At 44.8% G+C, this 25,344-nt stretch overlaps 1 protein-coding gene across 2 annotated transcripts in view; it reads right to left on the bottom strand.

Moving 5' to 3' along the window:
* Nucleotides 1–15,298: 15,298 nt before the first annotated feature.
* The window catches only part of LOC116273307 (gliomedin-like), a 28,755-nt gene continuing 18,709 nt past the window's right edge, over nt 15,299–25,344 (bottom strand). The window contains exons 5-9 of one of the 2 annotated variants that reach the window (XM_031662300.1): nt 23,153–23,281; nt 20,466–20,549; nt 20,243–20,368; nt 19,002–19,152; nt 15,299–16,473 (exon numbers count right to left, since the gene is read on the bottom strand). In XM_031662300.1, the coding sequence (XP_031518160.1) occupies nt 15,996–16,473; nt 19,002–19,152; nt 20,243–20,368; nt 20,466–20,549; nt 23,153–23,281 (968 nt within the window). In that variant the 3' untranslated portion in view covers nt 15,299–15,995. Of the gene's footprint in view, nt 16,474–17,566; nt 18,406–19,001; nt 19,153–20,242; nt 20,369–20,465; nt 20,550–23,152; nt 23,282–25,344 lie in introns of those variants that run through there. The other variant, XM_031662301.1, reaches the window with a different exon arrangement.

Here is a 25,344-nt window from a genome sequence, read left to right as displayed (position 1 = left end):
TCCTTCTATTGCTGACTATCTAGTTATTAACATAACCAAGTCAATTTTGCCTCAAACTATTGCATTTAATGCTTGCCTTGTTATACCCTGTGGAGACTTGCCAAGTCGAAGACAGCTTTCTTCTTCAGAAAAGTACTTCTGTCCCTCCTGATTCCCCTCAGACTGGGCATTAATAAACTACATCATTTAATCCAGAGAGATTTCGATAAAGACCCCAGTGCCAACAAGGAGTCTTGCCCCCTGATGTAGTGCTTTCATGCCATAGTTGTTCCAATGTTCTGTGGACCACTAAAGAGCAAGGATGGACTGCCCCAACCGTTTTTTGTAATTTCCTAAAACCATACATACATTCATTTTACTAGATGATCATAGAAGTTAGACTTAAAACAAACTTTAGCAATAAAGACAGGATACTAAGATGCAAATGCCTGGTTAAAAAGGATCCAATATTCCATCTGCATGTTAAGCAAAAGCAAATGTTATGCTTGTGCATAACATGGCAGGCCAGAGGCCCAGATTGTCCCCCTTCCACTAAGGTGGTCCTCCAGTCAACCAGGTGTAGGCTGCATGGTAGCTCTTTTCCAGGATTCTACAGTCTGGAGTAGTAAGTCATGCCGAGCTCTTTCTGCTATATCCTGAAGTCCAGCACCCTGCACGTTGGCCCCCGAGGGCCATCCAGCTTCTGTCTCCCAATACTAAGTTCATTTCATGTCTCTCACGACAGGGAGGAAATTTAGCATTCGTTGGAGACCTGAAGGGATGCAGTGAGCTTAAGAATTTTCAAGAGCTTATCAATCAACCCTTGTTCATCCCAGAGTGGATGTGGGGTGGTATTGTGGTGGACTTTTACTGGGCACTCTGCCGAATAACTGGAGTGGCACTTGTGCTTTAGTCCATTTGGCTATTCCTTTTACCCTGGCATTTCATCAACCAGAGGGATAAACAAATAAGACATCATAAAGTGAGAGAAACCCCTTATGGGTCTTTCGACTCTCACATCTATTTAGATGCAATTGGAGCCCCACAAGAAATACCAGATCAATTTAAAGCTTAAAATCAAATAGCTACAGGATTTAAGTCAATAGTTTAGTGGGTGGCAGTTAATAAAAATGTATATTAGATAAACTACATCTATTACAACCAACAGCAACAAACTTTTCATGAGTTAAAAGAAAAACTTAGGTCGGTCCCAGCCCTGGGGCTACCTGACCTGACAGAACTTTTTACGCTCTATGTGTCAGAAAGAGAAAAAACGGCAGTTGGAGTTTTAACCCAGACTGTGGGGCCCCGGCCAAGGCCAGTGGCCTAACTCTCAAAACAACTAGATGGGGTTTCCAAAGGCTGGCCTCCATGTCTAAGGGCCCTGGCAGCAACGGCTGTTAGCACAAGAAGCAGATAAGCTAACTCTTGGGCAAAACCTCAAGTCCCTGCATCCTGTGGTGACTTTAATAAATACCAAAGGACATCATTAACTAATGAATGCTAGACTAACTAGATACCAAACTTGCTCTGTGAAAATCCCCACATAACCACTGAAGTTTGCAACACCCTAAACTCCGCCACCTTGCTCCTGGTATCAGAGAGCCCAGTTGAATGTAACTGTGTAGAGGTATTAGACTCAGTTTATTCTAGTGGGCCTGACCTCCATGATCATCCTTAAACATCAGTAGACTAGGAGCTGTACGTGGATGGGAGCAGCTTTGCCAACCCCTGCAAAGTGACTCCGAAGATGACAAGCCCTGCTCCAGTCACACTCAAAAGCTGACTGGTCCACGCATGGCTGAACCATGAGGAAACTCATCACAGGACTCATTTTCCTTAAAATTTGGACTTGTACAGTAAGGACTTCAACTGACCTTCCTCAGACTGAGGGCTGTTCCTAGTGTATACATCAAGTCAGTGAGGTAGGACAAAAGGTTGCTACAGTCCTATTATTTTATGGTTATTATAAGTGTACTGGAACTCTAAAAAGAACTTGTTTGTATAATGCTATTCTATCCAAGGTATGTAGCCCAGGAAATAACCAACCTGATGTGTGTTATGACCCATTTTAATCCTCCCATGATCACAGTTTCTAAAATAAAATTAAGGACTGGTCCTTTTCTAGGTGACACAAGTAAATAGCTAAGACAGAAGAAAGAGGGGTCCCCAAACATAAAACCCTAAAATTTAATGCTTGTGCCACTATCAATAGCAATTGGCATGGAATAGGATGCAGTTCTTTAAATTAGAAAAAAAAAAAGTTACATGGCAAGAAATAAGTATATCTGCCATGAATTGGGCTCATGTGCAAATGTGTATAATTACTGGTCTTGTGTCATCTGGATTACTTAGAAAAAGGATGAAAAAGACCCTGTTTAGCTCCAAAAAGGAGAAGGCAGCCCCTCCTGTACAAGTGGAAGCTGCAATCTCTTGAAATTAGTAATTACAAATCCCTTAAACCCAAGGTGGGAAAAAAAAGAACACGTATCTCTGGACATCGATGGAAAAGGACTAAATCCTAGAGTAAATACCTTACTAAAAGTGGAGGTTTGTAAACTCTCTCCAGAACTGGTATTTCAGACTTTCTATGATGAACTAAATGTGCCAGTACCAGAGACTCCAGGAAAAACCAGAAATTTGTTTTTGCAATTAGCTGAGCATGTAGCCCAGTCTCTACATGTCACTTCATGTTAAGTTTGTGGAGGAACTGTAATGGGAGATCAATGGCCATAGGAAGCCCAAGTATTAGTGCCTACATACTCAGTTTCTGATGAATTCCTGGCCCAAAAGAATCACCCTGATCATTTCTGGGTTCTAAAAGTCTCAATCATTAGACAATATTGCATAGCTAGAGAAGGGAAAGAATTCACTTATCCTGTAGGACGACTTAGTTGCCTGGGACAAAAACTGTATAATGGTACCACAAAAACAGTTACATGGTGGAGTTCAAACCACACAAAGAAAAATCCATTCAGTAAATTTCCAAAGTTGCAGACCATTTAGGTCCACCCAGAATCCCACCAGGACCAGACGTCCCCCACTGGGCTACACTGGATATGGGGACATAGAGCCTATGCTAAGCTGCCTGACCAGTGGACAGGTACTTGTGTTATTGGCACTATTAAACCATCTTTCTTCCTACTGCCCATAAACACTGGCAAACTCCTGGGCTTCCCTGTCTATGCTTCCATGGCAAAAAATAGCCATAGATAATTAAAAAGATGATAAACGGCCTCCTGAAAAAGTTATACAATACTACGGGCCTGCCACCTAGGTACAAGATGGCTCATGGGGATACTAGACCCCCATTTACATGCTCATCCAAATCATATGGTTGAAAGCTGTCTTGGAGATCATCACTAATAAAACCGGTAAAGCCTTGACTGTTTTGGCCCGGGAAGAAACTCAGAAGAGAAATGCTATTTATCAAAATAGATTAACACTCAACTACTTGCTAGCAGCTGGAGGAGAAGTCTGTGGAAAATTTAACTTTACTATGTGCTACCTGCACATAGGTGACCAGGGGCAAGTAGCTGAAGATATAAAGACATGACAAAACTGGCACATGTGCCTATACAAGTGTGGCATGGATTTAACCCTGAGGCCATGTTTGAAAATGGTTCCCAGTGCTAAGAGGATTTAAAACTCTTATAATAAAAATTAAAGCAGTAATAGGAACCTGCTAACTGATCCCTTGTTTACTACCTGTACTCATTCAAATGGTAAAAGGTTTCATCGCTACTCTAGTTCACCAGAATGCTTCAGCACAAGTGTACTACATGAATCACTATTGATCTGCCATGCAGGAAGACACAGGTAGTGAGGATGAAGGTGAGAATTCCCGCTAATAAAATGAGTGAGAGTCTCAAAGTGGGGGAATAAGGGAAGAGACCACCCCTCATATTGTCTTATGCCCAATTTCTGCCTCCAAAGAAAGAAGAAGTAAAAACTAAAAGGCAGAAATGAAATCTACAGGCAGACAGCCCCATGCCATGCCTTGGGCCTGGTAGTTAAAGATCGACCCCTGACCTAACCAGTTACGTTATCTATAGATTCCAGACACTGTATGGAAAAGCATTGTAAAAATTCCTGTCCTGTTCTGTTCCGTTCTGATTACTGGTGCATGCAGCCTCCAGTCATGTACCCCCTGCTTGCTCAATTGATCACGACCCTCTCACCTGGACCCCTTAGAGTTATGAGCCCTTTAAAGGGACAAGAATTACTCACACGGGGAGCTCGGCTCTTACGACAGCAGTCTTGTCGATGCTCCTGGCCAAATAAACCCCTTCCTTCTTTAACTTGGTGTCTGAGGCGTTTTGTCTGCAGCTCTTCCTGCTACAACAGGACATGAGACTTCACAACCTGCTGAAAATGAGCTTTCCTAATAACTCAGGACTTACCCATCTAGGGAATACACCATCCTAGCCATGAAAGATCAGATAAAATCTTAGACCAGAGAGAGATTTATTTTATTCTAAAATACTTTCTCCAAAAGATTTTAAAAAGGGGAGAAAATGTGAATAGAAAATATATTGGGCCCCCAAATACAATAAGCTAAAGGGAAAAGTCAAGCTGGAACTGCTTAGGGCAAACCTGCCTTCCATTCTATTCAGTCACTCCTCTGCTCACTGAGACAAATGCATTATATGTTTGCCTCCTTTGGAGGGGCTAATCAGAAACTCAAAAGAACACAACTTTTTGTCTCTCTTCTACCTGTGACCTGGAAGCCCCCTCCTTGCTTTGAGTGGTCCCACTTTTGCTTCAAAGTTGTCCTGCCTTTCTGGACCAAACCAATATTTATCTTACATATGTTAGTTGTGTCTCATATCTTCCTAAAATGCGTAAAACCAAGCTGTGCTCTGACCACCTTAGGCATATATCATCCGGAGCTCCTGAAACTGTCATGGGTGTGTGTCCTCGACTTTGACAAAATAAAATTTCTAAAATAACTGAGACCTGTCTCAAATTTTGGGGTTCACAAAAGCCACAGAGCTGCAGCTGCCTTAGGCCATGGGAGCCCACCTCTTACATCAGTGTGACCTGGAGGTGAGACATGGATTCAAAGGAGACCATTTTGGAGCTTTGACTCCCCTGCTGGATTTTAGACTTACATGGGGCCTGTAGGCACTTCACTTTGGCCAATTTCTTCCCTTTGGAATGGGTGTATTTACCCAATCCCTGTACCCTCATTGTATCTAGGAAGTAACTAACTTGCTTTCGATTTTATAGGCTCACAGGCAGAAGGGACTTGCCTTGTCTCAGATGAGACTTTGGACTGTGGACTTTTGAGTTAATGCTGAATTAAGACTTTGGTGGACTGTTGGGAAGGCATGATTGGTTTTGAAATATAAGGACATGAGATTTAGGGGGGGGCGGGGGGTATAATGATATGGTTCGGCTGTGTCCTTACCCAAATCTCACCTTCAATTATAGCTCCCATGATTCCCACATGTCATGGGAGGACCCAGTAGGAGGCAATTGAATCACGGGGAGGGGGGGCGGGTCTTTCCCATGCTGTTCTCATGACAGTGAGTAAGTCTCATGAGATCTGATGGTTTTAAAGGGGGAGTTCCCCCTGCACACCTCTTTTGCCTGCCGCCATGTTATATGTGCCTTTGCATCTTTTGTCTTCTGCCATGATTGTGAGGCCTCCACAGCCATGTGGAACTGTGAGTCCAAGAAACCTCTTTCCTTTATAAATTACCCAGTCTTGGATATGTCTTTATTAGCAGTGGGAGAACTGACTAATACAGGTATTTATTATGGTTGTTGCTTGTTCGTACCTGTCCTTCTTGGAGAGGCTTTCCAGGTATTCAAAGGGACTTGGGTGTTGTGATTTATGTATTTGGTCACTGCAGCTGTATCTGCATTAGGAGGCACTCCATGCCCAAGAATACTGTGGCTTGTGCAGACTCAGAGGTACTACCTTGGTGGGCTTGGATGAGATCCAGAAGAATTCTCTGTATTAGCAGGCAGAGAATCTTGTTCTCTTCCTTTACTTTCTCCCAAACAAATGGAGTCACTCTGTCTATGCTGTGCTGCCTGGAGCTGGGAGAGTGGGTGACATAAGCACCCTTATTGGCCACCATCACTGGGACTACACTGGGTGAGCCCTGAAGCCAGCACAGCACTGAGTTTCATCCAAGGCCCACTGTAATGACTATGTGGCTACCACTTATGCTTGCTCAAAGCTCTACAATCAGCAGGTGGCAACGCCAGCAAGGCTTGTGTTCTTCCCTTTAGGGCAGTGAGTTCTTTCCATCCCTGGATGGGGCCAGAGGTGCTGTCTGGCATCCAGGGCCTGGAGTCAGATACCTTAGGAATCTACCTGGTGCTCTATTCTACTGTGGCTGAGCTGGCACTCAAGCCGAAAGACAAGCCTTCTCACTCTTCTCTCCCTTTTCCACAAGAAGTGTCTCTTCCCATGGCCAACACTTCCACAGGCCAATGGCGAGTACTGCCAGGCTACTGCCAACGTCCACTCAAGGCCCAAGGGCTCTTCAGTCAGCTTGTGGTAAATGCTACCAGACCTGAGACTCACCCTTCAGAGCAGTGGGCTCCCCTGTGGCCTAGGACAGGTCCAGAAATACCATCTATGAGTGAAGGCCTGGAATGAGGGACCCCAAACCCCCACTTTGTGCTCTACCCCACTGTGACCGACCTGTTACCTAAGCTGCAAGACGAAGTCCTCTTTGTTCTTCCCTCTGCATTTTTTAAAAACAAGGAGTCTTTCCCCACAGCCACCACAGCTGGGAATGTGCTGGGTCTCAACTGAAGCCAGTAAGTCTCAGAGGTTCAACCAAGGCTCCCGACATGTACTACCTGGCGACCACTGATTATTCAGGTTATTCAGGTTTATCCCTGATTATTCAGGGCCCAAAGGCCCCTTTACTCAGCAAGCGATGAATCCTGCCAAGACTGGGTCCTTCCCTTTAAGGCAGTGGGTTCCTTTCTGACCCAGAGTATGTCCAGAAATGTTGTCTGGGAACTAGGCTCTAGAATGAGTGGCTTAGGACACTGCCCATTGCCCTAGTCTACTGTGGCTAAACTGGTTTCTGAGTTGTGAGATAAAGTCCTCTCTACTCATCCCTCTCCTCACCTCGAGTAGAAGGAAAGTCTCTTTCTGTGCTGTGACCTGTGTGGCCTGAGCCTGGGGGAGAGCAGGTGCACACACCCCCTTGGCTGACCCGGCTGGCTTCTCACCAGACTGTGTGCCCCCCAAGTTCACGGGCTCCAAGTGCAGTACAGCACAGCATTATAACTCACCTATGAGTTGTAGTCCTTGTGGCCTAGACTGCTTCTCAAGGTTAGTTGGAACCCAAGTCACCTTAGCCTGCAGCGGCGAGGCTTGCGGAACTCAATTCTGGCCACTGGAAGGGATGACACACCTCTGGCTTGGGCTCATCTAAATATTCTCTCTGTGGGGTCAATTGATTTCTGCCTGGTGTTGCTTTCCACTGTGACAGGGCAGCACTGAGTCCAAATGCAAAGTCTCACAATTACTGTCCTCTCCCGCCCCCAAGGACAGATGCTCTCTGTCATGGGGCCACTGTGGCATTGGCAACGCAAGACAGTCTTTCTGACCCGCTCCAGTGCCTCTTTCGGTGATAAGTTAAAACCAGGTACTGTGATGGCTCACCTGATTTTTTGGCTTCTTAAGGTGCTTTTCTGTGTAGATAGTAGTTAGATTTGGTGTTCCTGTGGGGATGATTGCTGGAGGCTTCTTTCACCATCTTACTCTGCCTCCTTCCGAAAAACTAGTTTTTAAAAAGGCTCTGAAAAAATATACACATTATAAACCCTAAAGTAAAATAACACAGAAATAACAATTATACAAATTATAATGAAAAAGCCAAGAAAGGAAATAAAGTGAAATTTTAGAACACATTCAGTCAATTCAAAAGTCATCAGAAAAAGAAAAAATAGGGAACACAGAACAGATAAACAATAACAAGGTGGTAGATTTAAACCAACCATATCAATAAATGCATATCTGTTGCATGAAATGTAAATGGTCTAAACTAAGGAGTTGGGAAGAAAAAACATGTAAATTGTCCAGACCAAGAGTCTTCAAACCTTTTCTTAAAGGGGCCAATCATAAATATTTTAAGCTCATGGACCATAAAGTTTCTGTTGTAACTATATAACTTTATTATTTTAAGCATAAAAGCAGCTATGGACAATACATAAATAGATGTGGCTGCATTTTGATAAAACATTAGTTATAAAAACAGGCAGCCCACCAGGCTGTAGTTTACTAATCCCTGGTCTAAATATCTCAAAAGGTGAAGTTGTTAGGTAAAAAAAAGAAAAAAAACCCACAAAGCTTAACTATATGCTGCCTACAAAAAACCCACTTTTCTATGACACCCATAGATTAATAGTAGGGAGGAAAAAGCTATACTATGCTAACATGAACCAAAAGACAGCTGGAGTGCACATGTTTGTATTAGCCAAAGTATATCCTAGAGCACAAGTTGGGGGATGGAGAGACAAAGAGATGGCAAGGGTGAAAATAGAAATATAGAGCCATCTTTTACCAAGGGGATCAGCTTGCCAACCTCACATGACCTTGTCAGACTCCTAAGGACAAGAGAGACCAAAAGACAAAAACAGAAAAGGACTTGCTGAGTCTCTTCCTATGTGAATGTCTTCAGCCCTTATCACTACAGTAGAAAGGTCAGAGGGAGCCAGTGGAGGAATCCTAGATATACTTAGAGGCAAGAAAGAGTAGTTGCTAAAAGCATGAGCTCTGGTGTCAGGCCGCCTGAATTTGAATCCCAACCTCACCACTTACAAACTGAGCGACAGTGGGTGAGCTTCTTAATTTTTCAATCTGGGAAATTAATTTAAAAATGACTATACCTTATAGGCTTCCCATGATAATTGCACGAGTTAACACACGTGAAGCATTTAGTATAGTGCCTGGCACATGGTCAGCACTCAAAAACATGAACAACACTGACGTTGCCACCACCATAGTATTTCTTTTCTAGCTTCTTTGGAGAAAGCAAAATAAAAACTATTGTACCCTATGTGTGCAGCTATCTCTAAGTTGGCACAGTGGCTCCCGTCTTCTAGCAGTGGCCAAAAAAATGTTCTTAATGGAAAGTACAATTTGAGGTAGCATGATTATCCCAGGGGTTGGCAAACTATGACCTTCAGTTTAGATCTGGCCCACCACCTGTTTTTGTATGGTCTGCAAACTAAAAACGGTTTTTATGTGTGTAAATCGTTTTTAAAAGTCAAAGATGCTTGTCGAAAGTTTGAGAAAAGAAAAAGTCAAATGAAAAACATTTTGTGAGATGTAAAAATTACATAAAATTCAAATTTCAGTGTCCATAAAGTTTTAATAGAATAGAGCCATACTCATTGATTTACATATTATAGTTTTCAACTACAATGGCAGAGGTGAGCAGTTCCAACAGCGACCATGTGGCCCACAAAGCTTAAAATATTTGTTATCAGGTCTTCTACAGAAAAAGTTTGCCAACAAACTTGATTTAACCCATCTTTGAATTTCCCCTTTATTTCCAAATGCCCACAAAGTCTACACAAACGGCAACTTGGAAGTGGCCAACACTTTATCCCATATGTCAGAGCTCCGACCTGCCCCTAGCTCACGTTCTAACCTTGGCATAGCAGGTCTTCTTTTGTTGGGAGTTTAACCTTCTTTGGAGGTTGGTAACTCTGATCTTTAAGTTCAGGGTGTGACCCCGAGCTTTTTCTCCCCTTCTGCAGGAGAAAAGAGCCTTATTTGTAAGCTGGAGGTGTAAGGAGCGGGCTAGGAGGCCTTTGGCTTGCTCACTCAGCTTTCTATTGGTGATTAGTCACGCTCAGCTTTTTATCTGTTTCCAGTGGGTCAATCAAGCTTAGCAGTAGCCACCTGATTTTATTTACCTTTCAGTACCTATTTCTCCCATAATCTCAAACATCTGACACATCACATCAGCTAATGCCTTCCTTTCTACCGCTATACATGCCAGTGGATCACCAATGCAAGTTTGAGCAATTTGACCAGTTCCTTGTCCCATTTGCTATTTGTGCTTTATCTATTACCAACCTGGGGTCCTCACTGAAGGAAGGGTGGTGAGTGATCCAGCACCAAAGCCCCACATCAGTGGCTTCTGTCTGCGACCATACCAGGTTAGGCTTGCCAGATTCAGTTAATATAAATACAAGGCTCCCAGTTAAATTTGAATTTTAAATAAATAAATACTTTTAAAAGCATATTTCATGTAATATCTAGGACATATTTTTACTGTAATTTTTCTGTCAATTTGAAATTAAAATGTAGCTGAACATCCTGTATTTTATGTGGCAATTCGACAACAGGTTGGGTTCCCTGGGAAGCAAACTCTGAGATGGAGTTTAGCCAGCATGATGTCATTAAGAAGAGCCCTTAGGATCAACACCTGTGGAAAGGAGGTGCCAGAAGCAGGAAGGACAGAGAAAGTCAATCTGCCGTACAGGCCCAGGGACAGACTTGGCTGAACGCCGGGGTGCTCTGGCTCTAGAATTGCTCTTTAGAGTAATTCCAAGGTGGGCTGAGGTGTCTAGGCCTTAAATTCTCACACTGATCAGTCATTGGATGATGAGGCGTATCCTTGGGCTAAGCGGTTCTCTGCAGCACTGACCATTTCTGTAGGCGCTGACAGCTGAACGCTATATGCTGACGGCACTTCCAGCACCAAAAGCAAAATGTCTTTTCTGAAGTAGAATCCAAGTTGTGAGTGCATCACAGTGTTCACTGCATTTGTAGAGAGGATTTAAACATCATGTAGAGAGAAGGGGGGGATATCTAAGGACTTTCCTACTTGGGCATGGTTGAGTGAAATCATGTGTGCTGATTGCCCAGAAGACACCACGGCATAGAGATGATGAGCACTAAGTGGCAGCTACTTTGATGTTTCTAAAGCCCTGGGCAAGGAAGGGCTGTCCAGTGGTGGGAATCCCGAGAGTAACAAGTAGTGCTGGACTTGGGCGTGTGTATCTGCTCCAGAAGGTGAGGCTGGCCATTACCCAGTGATGGAACTTCTCTGCAAGACGAGGCTGGGTTTGGCATATTTCTCTAGACATAGCTTTTTAAAAAGGAGTGCCCTAAAAAGCGTTCAAAGTTAACTTTTCCACTTTCCAGTTATAAGAACCAGATCCTATCTTTGGAAGCGGTGGGATGAGGTGGAAAACATAAAGTCGGGAACAGTGTTTCCTTTTGACTCTGGCACTTAAGCTGCACGTGGGGTGAGTTAGTCATGCATCTCCTCTGGTCTCACTTTCCTAGACTTTACAATGAGAGTGGGATCGAGTGCTCTGTAGGGTTCCCATCCAGTGTTGACCTTTTATCATCCTGCAATTGTGGATGTGGCCTCTGGGCAAGCAGCTTGGGACATTGACAATGTCATGTTGCCAGACACAAAAATCTGAGTTTAGAAGTAGTTTAAACTACTTCTTTATTAAAGCTTAACTCAATTGTTGAGCTCGATCATACCAGAGTGTTTGGAGGAAACAGTAGTGGGACTGAAAGACCAATTTCACCTTCATTTAAAATCTTTACAGTGAATAGATAGAAGATTAGCTATCTTAAAATCACATGCACGGTCTGAATGGTCCTCTTAAAGGGGTGAGACTATTATTTTCTCCTTAGATTTTTCTTTTTCACTTTGTAATATTTCAGTTACAAAAGTCCAGTAACAAGCACTTCTAGGGAAGGTTATAAAGAAGCTCCATAGGTCAAAGTAACAGGTACTTGAACCATTTTTTCATTATTTGGGGAGTTTTATGTAAATCTGTTGTATAACTAAGGGACCACCTTTTGGTGTTGTGACAGTGTTACCTGATGTAACAGGTCTTTGGTCTCAGCCCATGGAAACTTTTCACATGGTGTCCCTAACCATTTCTGCAGCCCTAGATAAGGCCATGAGAACAACAGGGTCACTCTGGTTCCCTGCAGGGAGGAACAACAAAAGTAACAATTATGATTTGTCAAGAACTGTATAATTATCAGAGCATTTCGCATAGAAAAACCAAGGGAAGTAAATACTGTTACTTTTTTTTAGACATGTTTTACAGATGAAAGAGGCTCCGAGGGATTAAGAGACTTGCCTAAATTCACACAAATCCAGTTTTAAATTTTTGTTCTTTTAATTTTTAGCCTCAAATATTATGTCCTCAGTTGCCTTGCCCATGCTGATGAATTGGCAAATCTTCATTGCATTTATGTCTACGTATAACCCAGTTCTAGTATTATATTTCCATTGCTCGTGTTTTCTTATAGAGAAAAGACAGTCCATATCAACAATTTTCCAGTACTGTATTCAGAAGGAGCTAGCAAATTGAGAGTTTCCGCAGAGGAGCAACTAATATTCTACCACAATATTGTTTTGGATTTTTTCTTTTAAATGTTACATATAAATTAACAAGAGGTAAAAATAACAACACACTTGTTTCAACATGTGATTGTGCTCAGCAATGATTATTTTATTTGACTTGTTAAATTACAACCAAAAAGACATTCATCATTATTCATTTGTTGTTCAGAATCTGTGCAGGTCGGAAATTACGGCTCTTAATGCTGTGAAACACAAGGCCACGGCATCTGGATGAAAATGAAAAGCCCTATCACTCATTTCTCCTTCACTTGCCATCAGATGATCATAGCCAAAACGTCCTCTGTGTGACGGGAAGGTGACAACTGACTCATCAAGAATTGTACTGCTTCATTTGACTTTTCGCCTTGTGACTGTTAAGACGCCTAAGATCAGAACGCCTCATCTTAAAACTTCCACCCCAGAACTTTTTCTGTGATAGCACCTGTGCCTAATGATACTTTGAGACCAGAACCACCTGTTTGGCTTCAGGAAGCCACCTTATCAGTTGAAAGAAAATGCTTTGAAATAGAGTGTGGCCTAGCTTTGAGGTTGGGAGGGATGGTGTTGTTTACTCTCCAGTGGGAAGCTATCTACTTTAGATGAAAGAAGAATTAGAGAATTATCTGGTTTGATTCTGACATCAGAAGTGCAGATATTTGGAAAGTGCTTTAGAGCAACTTTGGTTATAAATAAGAGGGCAAACTCCTAAAACAGTATCTTGACTTAAAAACCTTAGGTTGCATAATCTATTTTAGCAGTGAGCCCAAAACTTTTTTAAAAAATCAAGTAATGTTTACAAGAAAGAATAAAATCTTAATCCTCTTCACTTTTAAAGACAATCAGATAAGATTACCCACTGCCATTAAACACTGATCAAACTCAGTTGTCCTTACATTAGCATTATTCTATCATAACAAAAAAAAAAAAAAGAAAAGAAAAAAGAAAAAAAGTCCCAGTGTAAGCTTCTCCAGCAGTGAGCATGATCCCTTACTCACGAGTAAGGAAGGCAAGATAGCTCAGATATCAAGACTGAGGTTTCTAAACCATTTTTCTAAAAGGAATATGTGCTAATTAACCTCTTTTGGTTGCTACCGTATATACAATTAGTATTGTATATACTATTACTATGAAACTATATCCCTATCCCGGTCTCCTGTGTTCAGCAACGGCAACATAGATATTTAAATACTTTAAAAGGACACCAGCACTCATTAGACATATCGATCTTGAACATGAGACTGTTTGTTATAGAACGTGAATCTGAAAAGAGTATTTTTGCAAGCTAAGGTAACATGGCATAACCAATCTAATGAAAAAGTAGGGGGAGAAGTTTCAAATACCCATCATGTTGACGACACAACAAACAAGTCACTAACAGCTGCCTGGGGACTTTCAGGGGAGCTGGGAGATTTGAATATTTAAATCTGTACATCCCCTAAGTTTTATTTACTTATATTTTATTTTTTAGAGATGGGGTCTTTCTAGGCTGGTCCTGAGCTCCTGGCCTCAAGTGATCCTCCCATCCCTGCCTCCCAAGTAGCTGGGATTACAGTTATGTGCCACCATGCCTAGCTCATCCCCTAAGTTTTAAAATGCTGCTGTTAATAATGTATTGAACTCAGGGCCACTGAGAATGAATTTGGTCCCAGAGAAAAAGTTTCAGAACACACACAAATTGGGGCAAGTTGCTGGAAAATCTTTACATAAAATTTGTCCTGGTTCCCCTTCCTGGCTGCAGAGCCCCAGGAACTTTTCCAGCTTCCTCTCTATTCGCAGTGGCCCTTCCGGGGGCCGCAGCGCTGGGCTGAAAGATGTTTAAAGAAGTGAGTTGGCAGAAAATATGCATATTTAGGAGCAAGTTCAACCGGATTCTCTCCTGGCATCCAAGGGGACCAGATCACATCCTTTAAAACTATGTTAAAGAACAGTCCCCTAACCAGCCTTTGTGGAGGGCCACTTCATTTTACGCCGTTATCACCCTTCCCCTCTACTCAAAATGCAAGTCACTCCTATGTGGCTTGTTAGTTTAGAATAAAACAAAACAGGCTCTGGTTCTGATTTTTTCAAGAATCAGGCTCACTTTATATTCTTTATCAGGAGTCAGCAACCTTTTTCCATAAAGGGGCAGCTAGTCAATATTTTAGGCACTGTGAGGCCATACACTGTTTGTTGCAATGACTCGATTCTGCTGGTGCAGAGCAGAAGCAGTCACAGGCCGTGCTGCATAAATAAATGAGCGTGGCTGTGCTCAGTAAAACCTTATTTAAAAAACAGGCAATGGACTGGCTCTGGCCCAGTTCTACGTAATAACCACAAATGGCACCTCTCCTCTGAACACTGAAAAGTGCTTCCCATGGTTCCAGCCAGATTAATGTCTACTTACACAGCATTTAGTACTTTGATAGTGGATCCACAGAAGAAGCATAAGAAGTCAGCGTGATCTGAGGATTCACTGTTCATGATCCACAGCTACAAGTCAACATGATAAGAAGTTGGGGGGAATCTGGAAGATTGTGATTCTCTGTTATTAAGAAACCTGGGGCTGGCGTGGTGGCTCACACCTATAATCCCAGCACTTTGGGAGGCCGAGGCGGGTGGATCACGAGGTCAGGAGATCAAGACCATCCTGGCGAACACAGTGAAACCCCGTCTCTACTAAAAATACAAAAAATTAGCCAGGCATGGTGGTGGGCGCCCGTAGTCCCAGCTACTCGGGAGGCTGAGGCAGGAGAATGGCGTGAACCCGGGAGGCGGAGCTTGCAGTGAGCCAAGATCATGCCACTGCACTCCAGCCTGGGTGACAGAGCAAGACTGTCTCAAAAAAAAAAAAAAAAAAAAAAAAGAAACCTGGGCCAGGCACACATGCCTGTAATGCCAGCATTTTGGGAGGCCAAGGCAGGAGGATCACTTGAGCCCCAGGAGTTCAAGACCAGCCTGGGAAACATAGCAAGACTCTCTATTTAAAACAAGAAAAGAAAAAAAAAAATAGCTTATTGAGAAAAAAAAAAAAACCCTGAACATGTAGCTGTCCCTGGCTTTTGCTAATCTCAGAGCTGCCCAGTCAGCAGCTGAGGGTAATGGTTATTCTGTGGTGGCAGGTGCAGATGCAAAGAAAAGCAATAAATTATGGATAATGTGATACTTTAGATGTCTTGAAGAGTTAATGCACCTTTTCAAAGAACCAGATCTAAGTCAGCACTGAGGGATTCACTACTCAAGCCACTGGACTTCTCAACTCAAAGGGAAATTTGGTCAGCATGTGGCTAAAACAGCTAAACAACAGAAGCAGATACATAAAAGTTGTGAGAAGAGAAGCCGCCAAGAATCACCAAATTTCCTACAGGTAGAGAAAATCTTCCCAATCATCTTAGCCAGATGGTTCAGATTACCAATGGGGAAACTAAGGCCCAAGGAGAAGGAGGTAACTTGCAGAGCCAGTTGTGGCGAGATCACCACATTTCAGCCATTTCAACTTCCAATCTGTTGCTATTTCACTAAGGGGGGCTCACTGACCATTTAAACACTTATGTCATGAGGTTATGTTCTAAATATCTGGCTGCCGTTAAAAAAAACAAGTTTCCTGTTGGCAGAGAACTGGTCCCAGAAAACACCTGAAATTTGCTGAAGGGAGCAGAATGCAGCACATCACTCCTTTAAGGTAGTTGACAAAAACTGCACAGGATAAAGCATTAAATGGCCGTCTTCCCACGAATATAAATGCTGATCTCTCATGTTGTATGCTAACATGGCAAGAACAGACTGGGAAGTTCTTAAATCAAAGTTTGCATTGATCTGTTTCCCTCCTAACAAATCAAAGGCAAATGTGACCCTCAGATCTTTGGTGTCTGTGACATAGAGGATTCCTCGGGCAATGAAGGCGTTGCCGGCCTTGGATTTGGGGTACGTGGTATTGATGTGCTGCACCACTGAGAACGTCCTCTCATCCAGTTGTGCTACAAGAATGTTTGAGCCGTCCACACTTGACGCATAGATAATCCAAAGGCCCTTTTCATCTACAGCTAGATTGAAGTAAGTCTTGGAATTTGCAAAAAGGTATTTTCGATCAAAATACAAGGCATTTTCAAGCTTCAGAGTTTGGGATGTTTCCTTGCCAAATTCAAATCTGAAATATGCAAACAAAGAAAAGTACACATGAATCACTGTTTCTGTGGACAAAGGTGGTTTATTAGGCTCCTCTATTAAACTGAGTTAGTGGGTCAGGGGTGAGGGCTGGGATTTTGCATTTCTTACAAGCTCCTGGGTAATGCCTGCTCTGCTGGTCCTTGGGCAATGCTGTGAGCAGTGAGGATGTAAGAGACGATGACTGGCTGTGCTAGCAGAGGCAACAGGGAGACAGTGGTGTGGTGTTAAAGAGAATACTCCCTATAGTCAGAATGAATTTGCATCTGAGTGACCACTTACTAGCCATGTGACCTCCACTTCACTAATGCCCAGATGTTTGTTGACCTCCTGAAATGCCCCCTCGAAGATTCTTAGAGCTGCAAGGGGGCTGTAAAAGAGGATCTAGTCCAATATTTTCATTTTATAAGCAAAAAATGAGAAGCGACTGGCCCGAGACTACAAGTAAGAGGCAGAGCCAGAGGTTGAACTTAGGGTTTCTAACTCTAAGTGTGGTGGTTATTCCTTTACTCCCTGCTGAAATTTAAAAAAAAGAGTTTCACAGTCTGCAAAGTTGAGAAGAAAGTCACCAGGTGAGAAAGGCTGTTGCAAAGTCATGACTGTGAAAACCATTTTCTTGTCAAGTAAGTGGCTGGATACATTAAACTATAGTATGGAATGTCATGCCCCTTAGCTCCTGGAGGCTGATTTGACAGATTCCAACTCTAGGCTGTAGCATAAAAGTGAACTATAATTCAAAGGGTACTCCAGGAATGAAAATTCAGGAACATTAGGGCTAAAAGAAAACACCAGAGGGTGCCATTGAGCAGCAGAAGAAACATGAAATGTGTGAATCTGTGGATATGCGTTTGAGCAAAACAGACTTGAATTCTATTAAGAAACCATGAAGAAACTAGAGAAGAGTGAGGCTTGGGAAGGTCCCTGCACATCTCAGTTCACGGGAGTTCTTCCTCTGAATACCTGGGGTTTAGTGCTGCCATTTGGCTGTGTCTAGTCTTGCCACCTCACAGCTGCATTCCTTGGTGAGACCCATCTCTCCCAGCAATTACAGGGTCGAATTCAGCTCTGCCTCTCTGTGAGGTCCCAGTCAGTGGCCTGGCATAGAGCAGTACAGCCTCCTAACCACTGCATCCAAACTTAGCTTCCTTAGAAGATACACCTCCTTGAAGAGGCCAGTTCTCACTGTGGAGGTTATCCACCTCAGAACTCCCCCCGACCCCACCTCCGTGTGGCAATAGCCCTATAGAACATGGCAGCAGGGGACCACAAGATTCAGTGAGCAGCATCGGACGAAGGAGTGTGTCTTGAGAGCGAGGACTGCTAAGCAGGTGGTAGGTCAGTTGCCTTTTTCTACCAGCACAAGATTGCCCAAATGAGGCGGCCAGGGAGGTGTAGAGATGATGATGGGGGTGTCATGTACAGGGAAGTGAGAGGCAAAGGAAGGGATGCTTCCTGCCACGGCTGACGCCAGTGTTCGATATGTCTGATCAAATTGCAGATTATACTAGGAAACTCACCCCATTCTAACCTGAGCATTCAAACGCCAAAGGTTGTTAAAGCTGGACCTCACTAAGGATAGGAGAAGGATGAGGGAGAGAGAAGGGACCCAGTCCTCCCTCAAGGTCACTGTCTCTTGTTTTGAATGAGTAGGACTGTGGCATTCATAATACTGGGTTTACTGTTTCAGACGGGGAAGAGCTAGAAGGACTCAGAGGCGGTAGTCCATCTTTTTATTTTTAGTTGAGGACAGGGAGACACAGGAAGTGCTGTCTCTTGGTCCAAGGCCATAGAGGAGGCAGAAGAGTTGGAGCCAGAAACCAAGTGTCCTGGCTTTCGGTTCGTTGCTCTCTTGATTTGCCCAAGATGACCTTCTTCTGCCTCCAAAGGCCAGAGCTTGATTTCCTCTTCTTGAACCCTAAAGACAGAACTTCAGCAACTCTTGTGGGGAAGGCTCAGCGGCTGCCCTGGGCAATGTCTACCCAGGTGACCCTCCTCGCTTCCCCGTGGGAGAGCAGAGGGCGGCCTGGGAGGACTCCATCAGGATGACAGACGGATCTGAAGGCAGAGATGCCTGACTTGGGGTTCATTCCCCAGTCTTCAATGATCTCAGCTGTGACATGAAATTCCCCACACCCAAAGTTTTCCAAAACAAAACTTCATCAGGGAGCAGCAGCACATTCCACCAGGGGGAGCTCTGAGTTCAGGCTGCTTCTCTCTCAGAGGAAGGGGAAGCTGCAGCCATTACCACTCCAGGTCCACTTCTCCCTGGCTCTGACCTTCCTCAGGCTGTCCAGACCAGCAACAAATGCAGACCCCAGGCAGGGGCTGGGTCACGGGGCTCACTAACATATCCTGTGATTCATTCAGTCGACAAACCCTGACTGACCTCTGTGTGTCAGCCCTAGGGACACAAAGATGATGAAAACACAGTCCCTACCCCCAATTGCTCACAAAAGCACCATGGGCAGGTGCTGCCTGAGAGGCATGAGAAGGTGCCGTGGTGCGACTCACCTCACTATGGTGTTGGAACCCCCTTTGTGGTAGTAGAGAGAGTTGTTGTAAACCACGTGCCCACAGCCATGGAAATAATACGGAAGGTGGATGAACGTGTAACTGCCATTCAGAAGTGAGGGCTGGTCCTTGAATTCCTTCACCATGATGCCTGTAGGAGGGAAGCCAGGGAGAGGCCGTTACCTACCTCCAGCAATCACAGCTTGGGAGGGAGTCCTTGGGAGGAATTTCAAAGGAGGGAAGTTGAGAGTGAAGTGTTCCCTAAGGTCCCTTCTCCAGTGTGAAGAGTCTAAGACTCCCCATCTCAAAGTCCAGCTCTCCATATGGATTTCTGAAATGTCTTTCAAATGTGGTAGGCATCGAATTGGCCTGACTCCCGGGAGAACTATGTATCACCCTCTCCCACCCCACTCTACACTGTTTATCTCTTTCTATGAGAGTGGTGTAGGCCTTCACCAGGAATAGCAGATACTTGGCGCTTGGACAGTCACCTCTTGCCTCCTCCCACCTCTTCCTGCACTGTGCAGCAGCCACTACTAATGCACAACATTACTTTCTTTTTGAGTCCCCAAATCCTGGTAATCTGGGCAGTTACTACCAGCTTCCCCGTTTAATAACTGGCCTTGATAAAACAAAGAAGTGATTTCTTCTCAGCTATTTCTCCAACCAGTGAGTATGGTCAGACCCCTTCTTTAATGAGGCCACTGTTACTACCACCAGCAATTCCTGACCACCTCTCTTTGGGACAGTACAACTAGGGTCCTGCTCAGATGCAGTGTAACTGCAAGGTGGACCTTCACCTTCTCCCTGGGCTCTCTGTCCCACAGGTGGCTGGGAAAGATGTCCAAAAGTACTCTTCTGGGAGAGGGAGCAACCTTAGAGAAAGATGGGTGGTCCACAAGGATTTTGTCTTTGATATTTTTTTCCCATTATGGTTTGGAGGTTTATGAGGCCTGCAGTCATAATGCTATTTGTTTCCTCCTGGATACTTGTCCTAAAACAGGCGATCTCTGGGTTACCCTCGTCATACTCCTGTGACCTGAACTTCAAAGCTTGCCACCAGCATGTTCAAAGGAAGAAAGTTTTCTGCCCACTCACTGGTCTTTCTAAAATAAAGAGACATTTATCACACCAGCTACTGAGGATTTCAGACACACGCAAATGGAATACGCCCAAAGGTAGGCAACAGATGAAAAATACAGTCACCACACAGATATGGGTCATCGGCCGAGTGTAAGTACCTGAAAAATGCTCCGTCACCCAAATCCGGTCATCGCTCTTGTTAGCAGACTCTCTTATCCAAGTCCCAAATGTCTCTGTCACTTTCAGCACTTGCACTGGGTTTCCAATGGAAGTGATCATGGATTCTGCCAAAAGAAGAGAAAAGAAAGTCACTTACCTGCCAATTATGACTTGAAGGCATTCAATTTCTGACTTTCAAGACAGGATGCTTTGTTTCCATACCTGCTTGTGGGGAATGGTGTTCACTGGCTTTCTCATCAGCTTTTCCAACCAAGGTATCATCATTTGGTATGGCACAGGTCTCACCTAAAATGACGACAATCATCAGAGCAAATACAGCTGGCACAGTGAGATTTGTTGGACTTTATAGCTGCTGCTCTTCCCCACCTCATTCCAGACTCTAGTTTCATAAGCATCCCTTGCAATAGGTCACCAGATTCCTTGGTTGCTTGCTTTTAAGCAACTCCAAGTCATAGCCTTCCAAATTCTTTGCCCTGCTTGTTGAGTTCCCAAGAAGCTTTTCAGGAGTACAGTTGCTAACATAATACAACCCCAAAAGGATATCAGTAAAAGCAACAAAGTGGCCTGAGCCAGCCTGTTCAAGGCCTCAGCAATTTGGGGGAAATGAGAGGCTTGCTGACGCCCTCCTGGCCCATCTGGCAGGTGGTATCACTATCATGATTGCCTTGTTCTGGAAGGATTTTCACTTTCAGGGAAGCTGGTGGAAGCTGTGAAATAGCAGCCCCAGAGAATGGGGTGGTCCACTTTATGCAGCATCTTCCTGGGAGAGGCATCAGGAGGGGAAACACAGATTTAGAGGAAGAAGTAATCTAGATTCCATCCAGCCCAGAGACACAGGAGTCCCCTCATGACCATTTCCCCGCTGTCTCTGTCTAAGGGCCTACATGGGAGTCCCCTCATGACCGTTTCCCCCACTGTCTCTGTGTAAGGGCCTAGAGAAACACAGGTCCTTGACAGGGGCCTGGTTCAAGTTGGCTTGAGGCTACAGCTGAGCTATGATTCATCCTCCTTGGCTTATCAGTGTCCCCCTTAATGAATGGGCTGAATTTAGACCTTTGGTGAAGAGGTGCCTTAGGGCAGCAGAAGTAAGGCTGAGAGAGAAGAGGGAGGAAGATGCGTGTGGCCAGGGTGAAGAGGACAGGACATGGACTGAACCGCAGGCCCACTCAAATCCTGAGGGTTTCAAATCACCCTGTGGTTGCTTGATGGAAAGGATCATCTGAAGGGGCTCCCGACCCTCCGTGATCTCTAAGCTTCCTTCCAGCTGGATAAGCCTGTGTTTCCCTGAAGTCCTTCTGTCACCTGATGAGAGCGGGCTCAGGGATCTGTTACAACTTCCCACGGGCAATCCTGCTGCCCCCAGGGTTTCAACTGGGGTTTCCACTTAGGGAACTATAGGGTATTAAAGACATGGAGTTGGAGCAGGAGAGAGGGCCAAGTTCAGACGCAAATGCCTGGCAACCAAAGACTCATTTCTAGGAGGCAGAGTGGAAGATAATGCCTTTCATTTAAAGCCATTTTCCTTACTCTGCATCCAGCCCCTGCCGATCCAGCCACCTGGTAGATTAGGCTAAGCCCAGAGACTGCTTCTCTAGACAAGAGCTGTCACTGGCTGGCAGAGCCTGTGGCAAATTAGAATTCTGCAAAAGCTCGAGTCAGAGCCCCCTTCTCTCAGGGGAGGTCCCGCTCAGTTCATTCTTCAAGGGAAGCTGAGCAAAGGGCTGATGCTAATGGCTGGGGAGGCACTGCACAGTAGCCCAGCAGAGGAGCAGCTCTGCCGTGGTCTCACGTTGCAGAATTACAATCAGGCTCTACTGAACTGGGGAGGGCGATGGTGCCATCTTCGAAAGCACAGATTCGCCCACTCTGACAGCTGACTGTGTGCCCCCAAATGTCTTTCAGAAAGAACAGTGCACCAAACAGAACTCAAGACTGTTTAGGAAAATGACAGCAATGGCCACAGCAAGGCTGAGAAATTCCAGTGAGGATCCTCCTTATGAGTGCCATTGAGGAGATGGCCGCAAGTGGCCCTCGTCATAGTTTCAGTTAGGTGACAGATCCTAGGTCACCCCTTTTGGGGGAGAAGTCCTAGCATCACCCTAGAAGTATTTTCCATTAATATAATCCTTGATTTCCAGTTAGCTTTCAACCCTGTGGCCACTGTGCCACAAACTGGCTAAAGAACAAGTCCACCAGAGGTCAAGTATTCCTTGTTCTTGGTTGGCTTGACCTTGGGTCAGGTCTCAAAGTGTGAATTTCTATTTAAATGGAAGATGCCCTGAGAGCTGGGACTTTACAGTTAGGCAGAACTGAGTTTGAATCCTAGCTCCGCTATTTACTCCTGGAGCGAGTTCCTTAGCTCTTTGGGGTATCGGTTTTGTTATCTGTAAGTTGCACACAATAATGATTCTAATATCATAGGATTATTGTGAGAATTAAATAAGCACATAGCCCTGTGCCTGGCTTAATGAAGCACTGTTGTTACTATTCGTGAGGACTTAACCAATCCAAACTTCCCCTTCATTTCCTGAGCATCAGTCAAGCTTCTCACTTCCCAAGAGTGCAAAAACAGCAGCTTAGCTTTCCAGACTGTTTCAGGGGAAAGGGATGGTGGACAGGGCAAGGAGGAGGACTGGGCTGCTGGTAAATGAAGGAAGCAGGAGGAGGGAAGGGGAGTGGGAGGCCTAATTTTAATACTGTCCCTGGTCTTCAGCCCCAGGGCAGACTACGAAGACCTCCTGTGAGAAGGTTGCAAGAAGGGAACTCTCATTTTGGACAAAACCCTCCTCCCTCTATTAAAACAAATCTGGTCACAGAGCCTGGGGTCCAGACCAAGAGTTTGGAATAATTGACAGAGGAGGCGGGCCCCATGGGGGAGAGCTGGTGACCTGGGCACTGGCCGTTGAACATGTTTGGCTGCCGAGGGCCTTTGGCTCTTCTGCTTCCAGGGGGTCCTGGAGGACCTGGAGGGCCTGGGGGCCCAGGTGGACCGGGTGGGCCTTGGTCACCTTTGGCACCTGGAGAGAAAGAGAGAAAGGGAGAGAAGGAGGGAGGAGGGAGAAGGAGGAAGGGGAGAGAGGGACAGAGAAGGGGAGAGAAGAAGAGAGAAAAGAGAGAGGGAAGGAAAGGGGAGGGAGGAAAGGAGGGAGGGAGGGAGGAAAGGAGGGAGGGAGGGAGGAAAGGAAGGAGGGAGGGAGGGAGGAAAGGAAGGAGTGAGGGAGGGAGGAAAGGAAGAAGGGAGAGAGGGTGGGAAAAAGGGAAGAGAGTGGTCAGCTAAGGTCTCTTTAGCTGCCTCCTCGCAGTCAGACCAAATAAGGCTTTTCAGTTTCTCTACAAGTGGACAAGTGCGGCCACAGAAGCTGGAGGCAGGTCTCTGTCCACCAGGAAGGGGCAGAGATCTGCAAGCAGAGCAGATGAGGCCCAACCTCCTACGCCCTCTCCAGTCTCCTCCAGGGGACACCCTCTGCTCTGACCTGGTCTTTTCAATTGGGGTTCATAAGGGATGGTGCTTTTCTGAAGGGTTTGTCATCACCCCTCATGTGGTCAGCAGCATGGAGGAACACGGTACTCTGGATGTGTAGATTTTCTATGTAACAGAAGTGTAACAGAATTTTATATTTTTTCAAATACATTTATGTATATTACCCTGTTGAAAACACCTCTGAAATTATACATGTTTTGCATAGCAACATCTGCTGTTCATGAGACAAGATGTATTAACCAAGTTCGATCTTTTCCTTGATACTTTGGTCTAAGCACAGTGCCTGGTAAACAATAGGCACTCAATCAAGTCTGAATGCATGGATAGATGGTTGGATGGGCAACTGATTCAGGGTCATTATTCTGAACATTTAGCATCATCCTAGCTTCCTGAGGACAGACATTATGTCTTCCTCATTTCCAGCTACTAGCAAAGTCTTTGATTCAGAAATGGTGTTCTCTGGTATTTGATAAATCTGTATTGACTACATAGTTATATTTACATGTTATATTTTTATCATATAGATGATCTCCAAGGTACTGTGCTTTAAAAATTCTTCTGCCTCCTGCTCCTCCATGAGAGTCAGCTGTTACCTGTTCTTTCCCCTGTGCTGTTGCTTTGTGACTTTCTGCCCCTTACCCTCTTCTCCCACAAACACCAACTATCTGCTTTTACCCTGGGCTGGAAAAGCAGCCACTGTATTTGTAGGGGAAACGCCCCTGATTGCAATAACTGAAGTGTATCCTTAGAATGACCCTGGATAGCAGATGCAACTGAATGTGTGCTCAGAGCTAGGGAATCTGGGAGTTGCCAACCCAGAGCTTTGTTCCTTGTTTTGAGGAACATCTGAACCCCCAGCCCATCTCATGGAAGAGGGGCCGTGCAGGCAATTGAGGCCCTGAGTTTTGGGTTAAGTGAAGGTTGCCAGGTGGAGGTGGTTAAGGGGAGGGTGTTGATGTGGTGTGGATATCCCACGCAAATCTCATGTTGAATTGTAATCCCCAGTGTTGGAGGTGGGGTCTGTGGGAGGTGTTTGGATCGTGGAGGCAGATCCCTCATGAATGGCTTGGGTCATCTCCTTGGTAATAAGTGAGTTATTGCGAGATGTGGTCGTTTAAAAGTGTGTGGCCCTTCACACCCCACTCTCACTCTCTCTCTCACTCCTGCTCTCGCCATGTGATGTGCCGGCTCCCCCTTCACCTTCTGCCATGATTACAAGTTTCCTGAGGCCTCTCCGGAAGCCGCGCAGATGCCAGCATCATGCCTCTTGTATAGCCTGCAGAACTATGAGCCAATAAACCTTTTTAAAAATATATAAATTACCCAGTCTCAGGTAATTTATAGTAATGTGAGAACGGACTAGTACAGGTGTTAAGTGAAAATGCCAGGTAAATTGCATGCTGTTTGCAAGTGGCTGCAGTTTTCCTGCTCAGTCCACTGCCTCTGGGCTGCAGGTAAGGCGGTTAGCTCATCCAGCACACTGCCCCTGGGTTGTTTTTGTCCTAAGTTGGTTCTCCTGTCCAGTCCGCCACCACTGGACTCTCTCCTCTGTACGAAGCCTCCAGTAAAGCTCCGTGTCACATTTGCTGGCCCTGGATT

Source organism: Papio anubis, unplaced genomic scaffold, assembly GCF_008728515.1.
Source record: "Papio anubis isolate 15944 unplaced genomic scaffold, Panubis1.0 scaffold538, whole genome shotgun sequence".
NCBI classification, from domain to species: Eukaryota; Metazoa; Chordata; class Mammalia; order Primates; family Cercopithecidae; genus Papio; species Papio anubis.
Note: the sequence above shows the minus strand (reverse complement) of the source record. Positions and strands in the feature narration are given on the sequence as shown.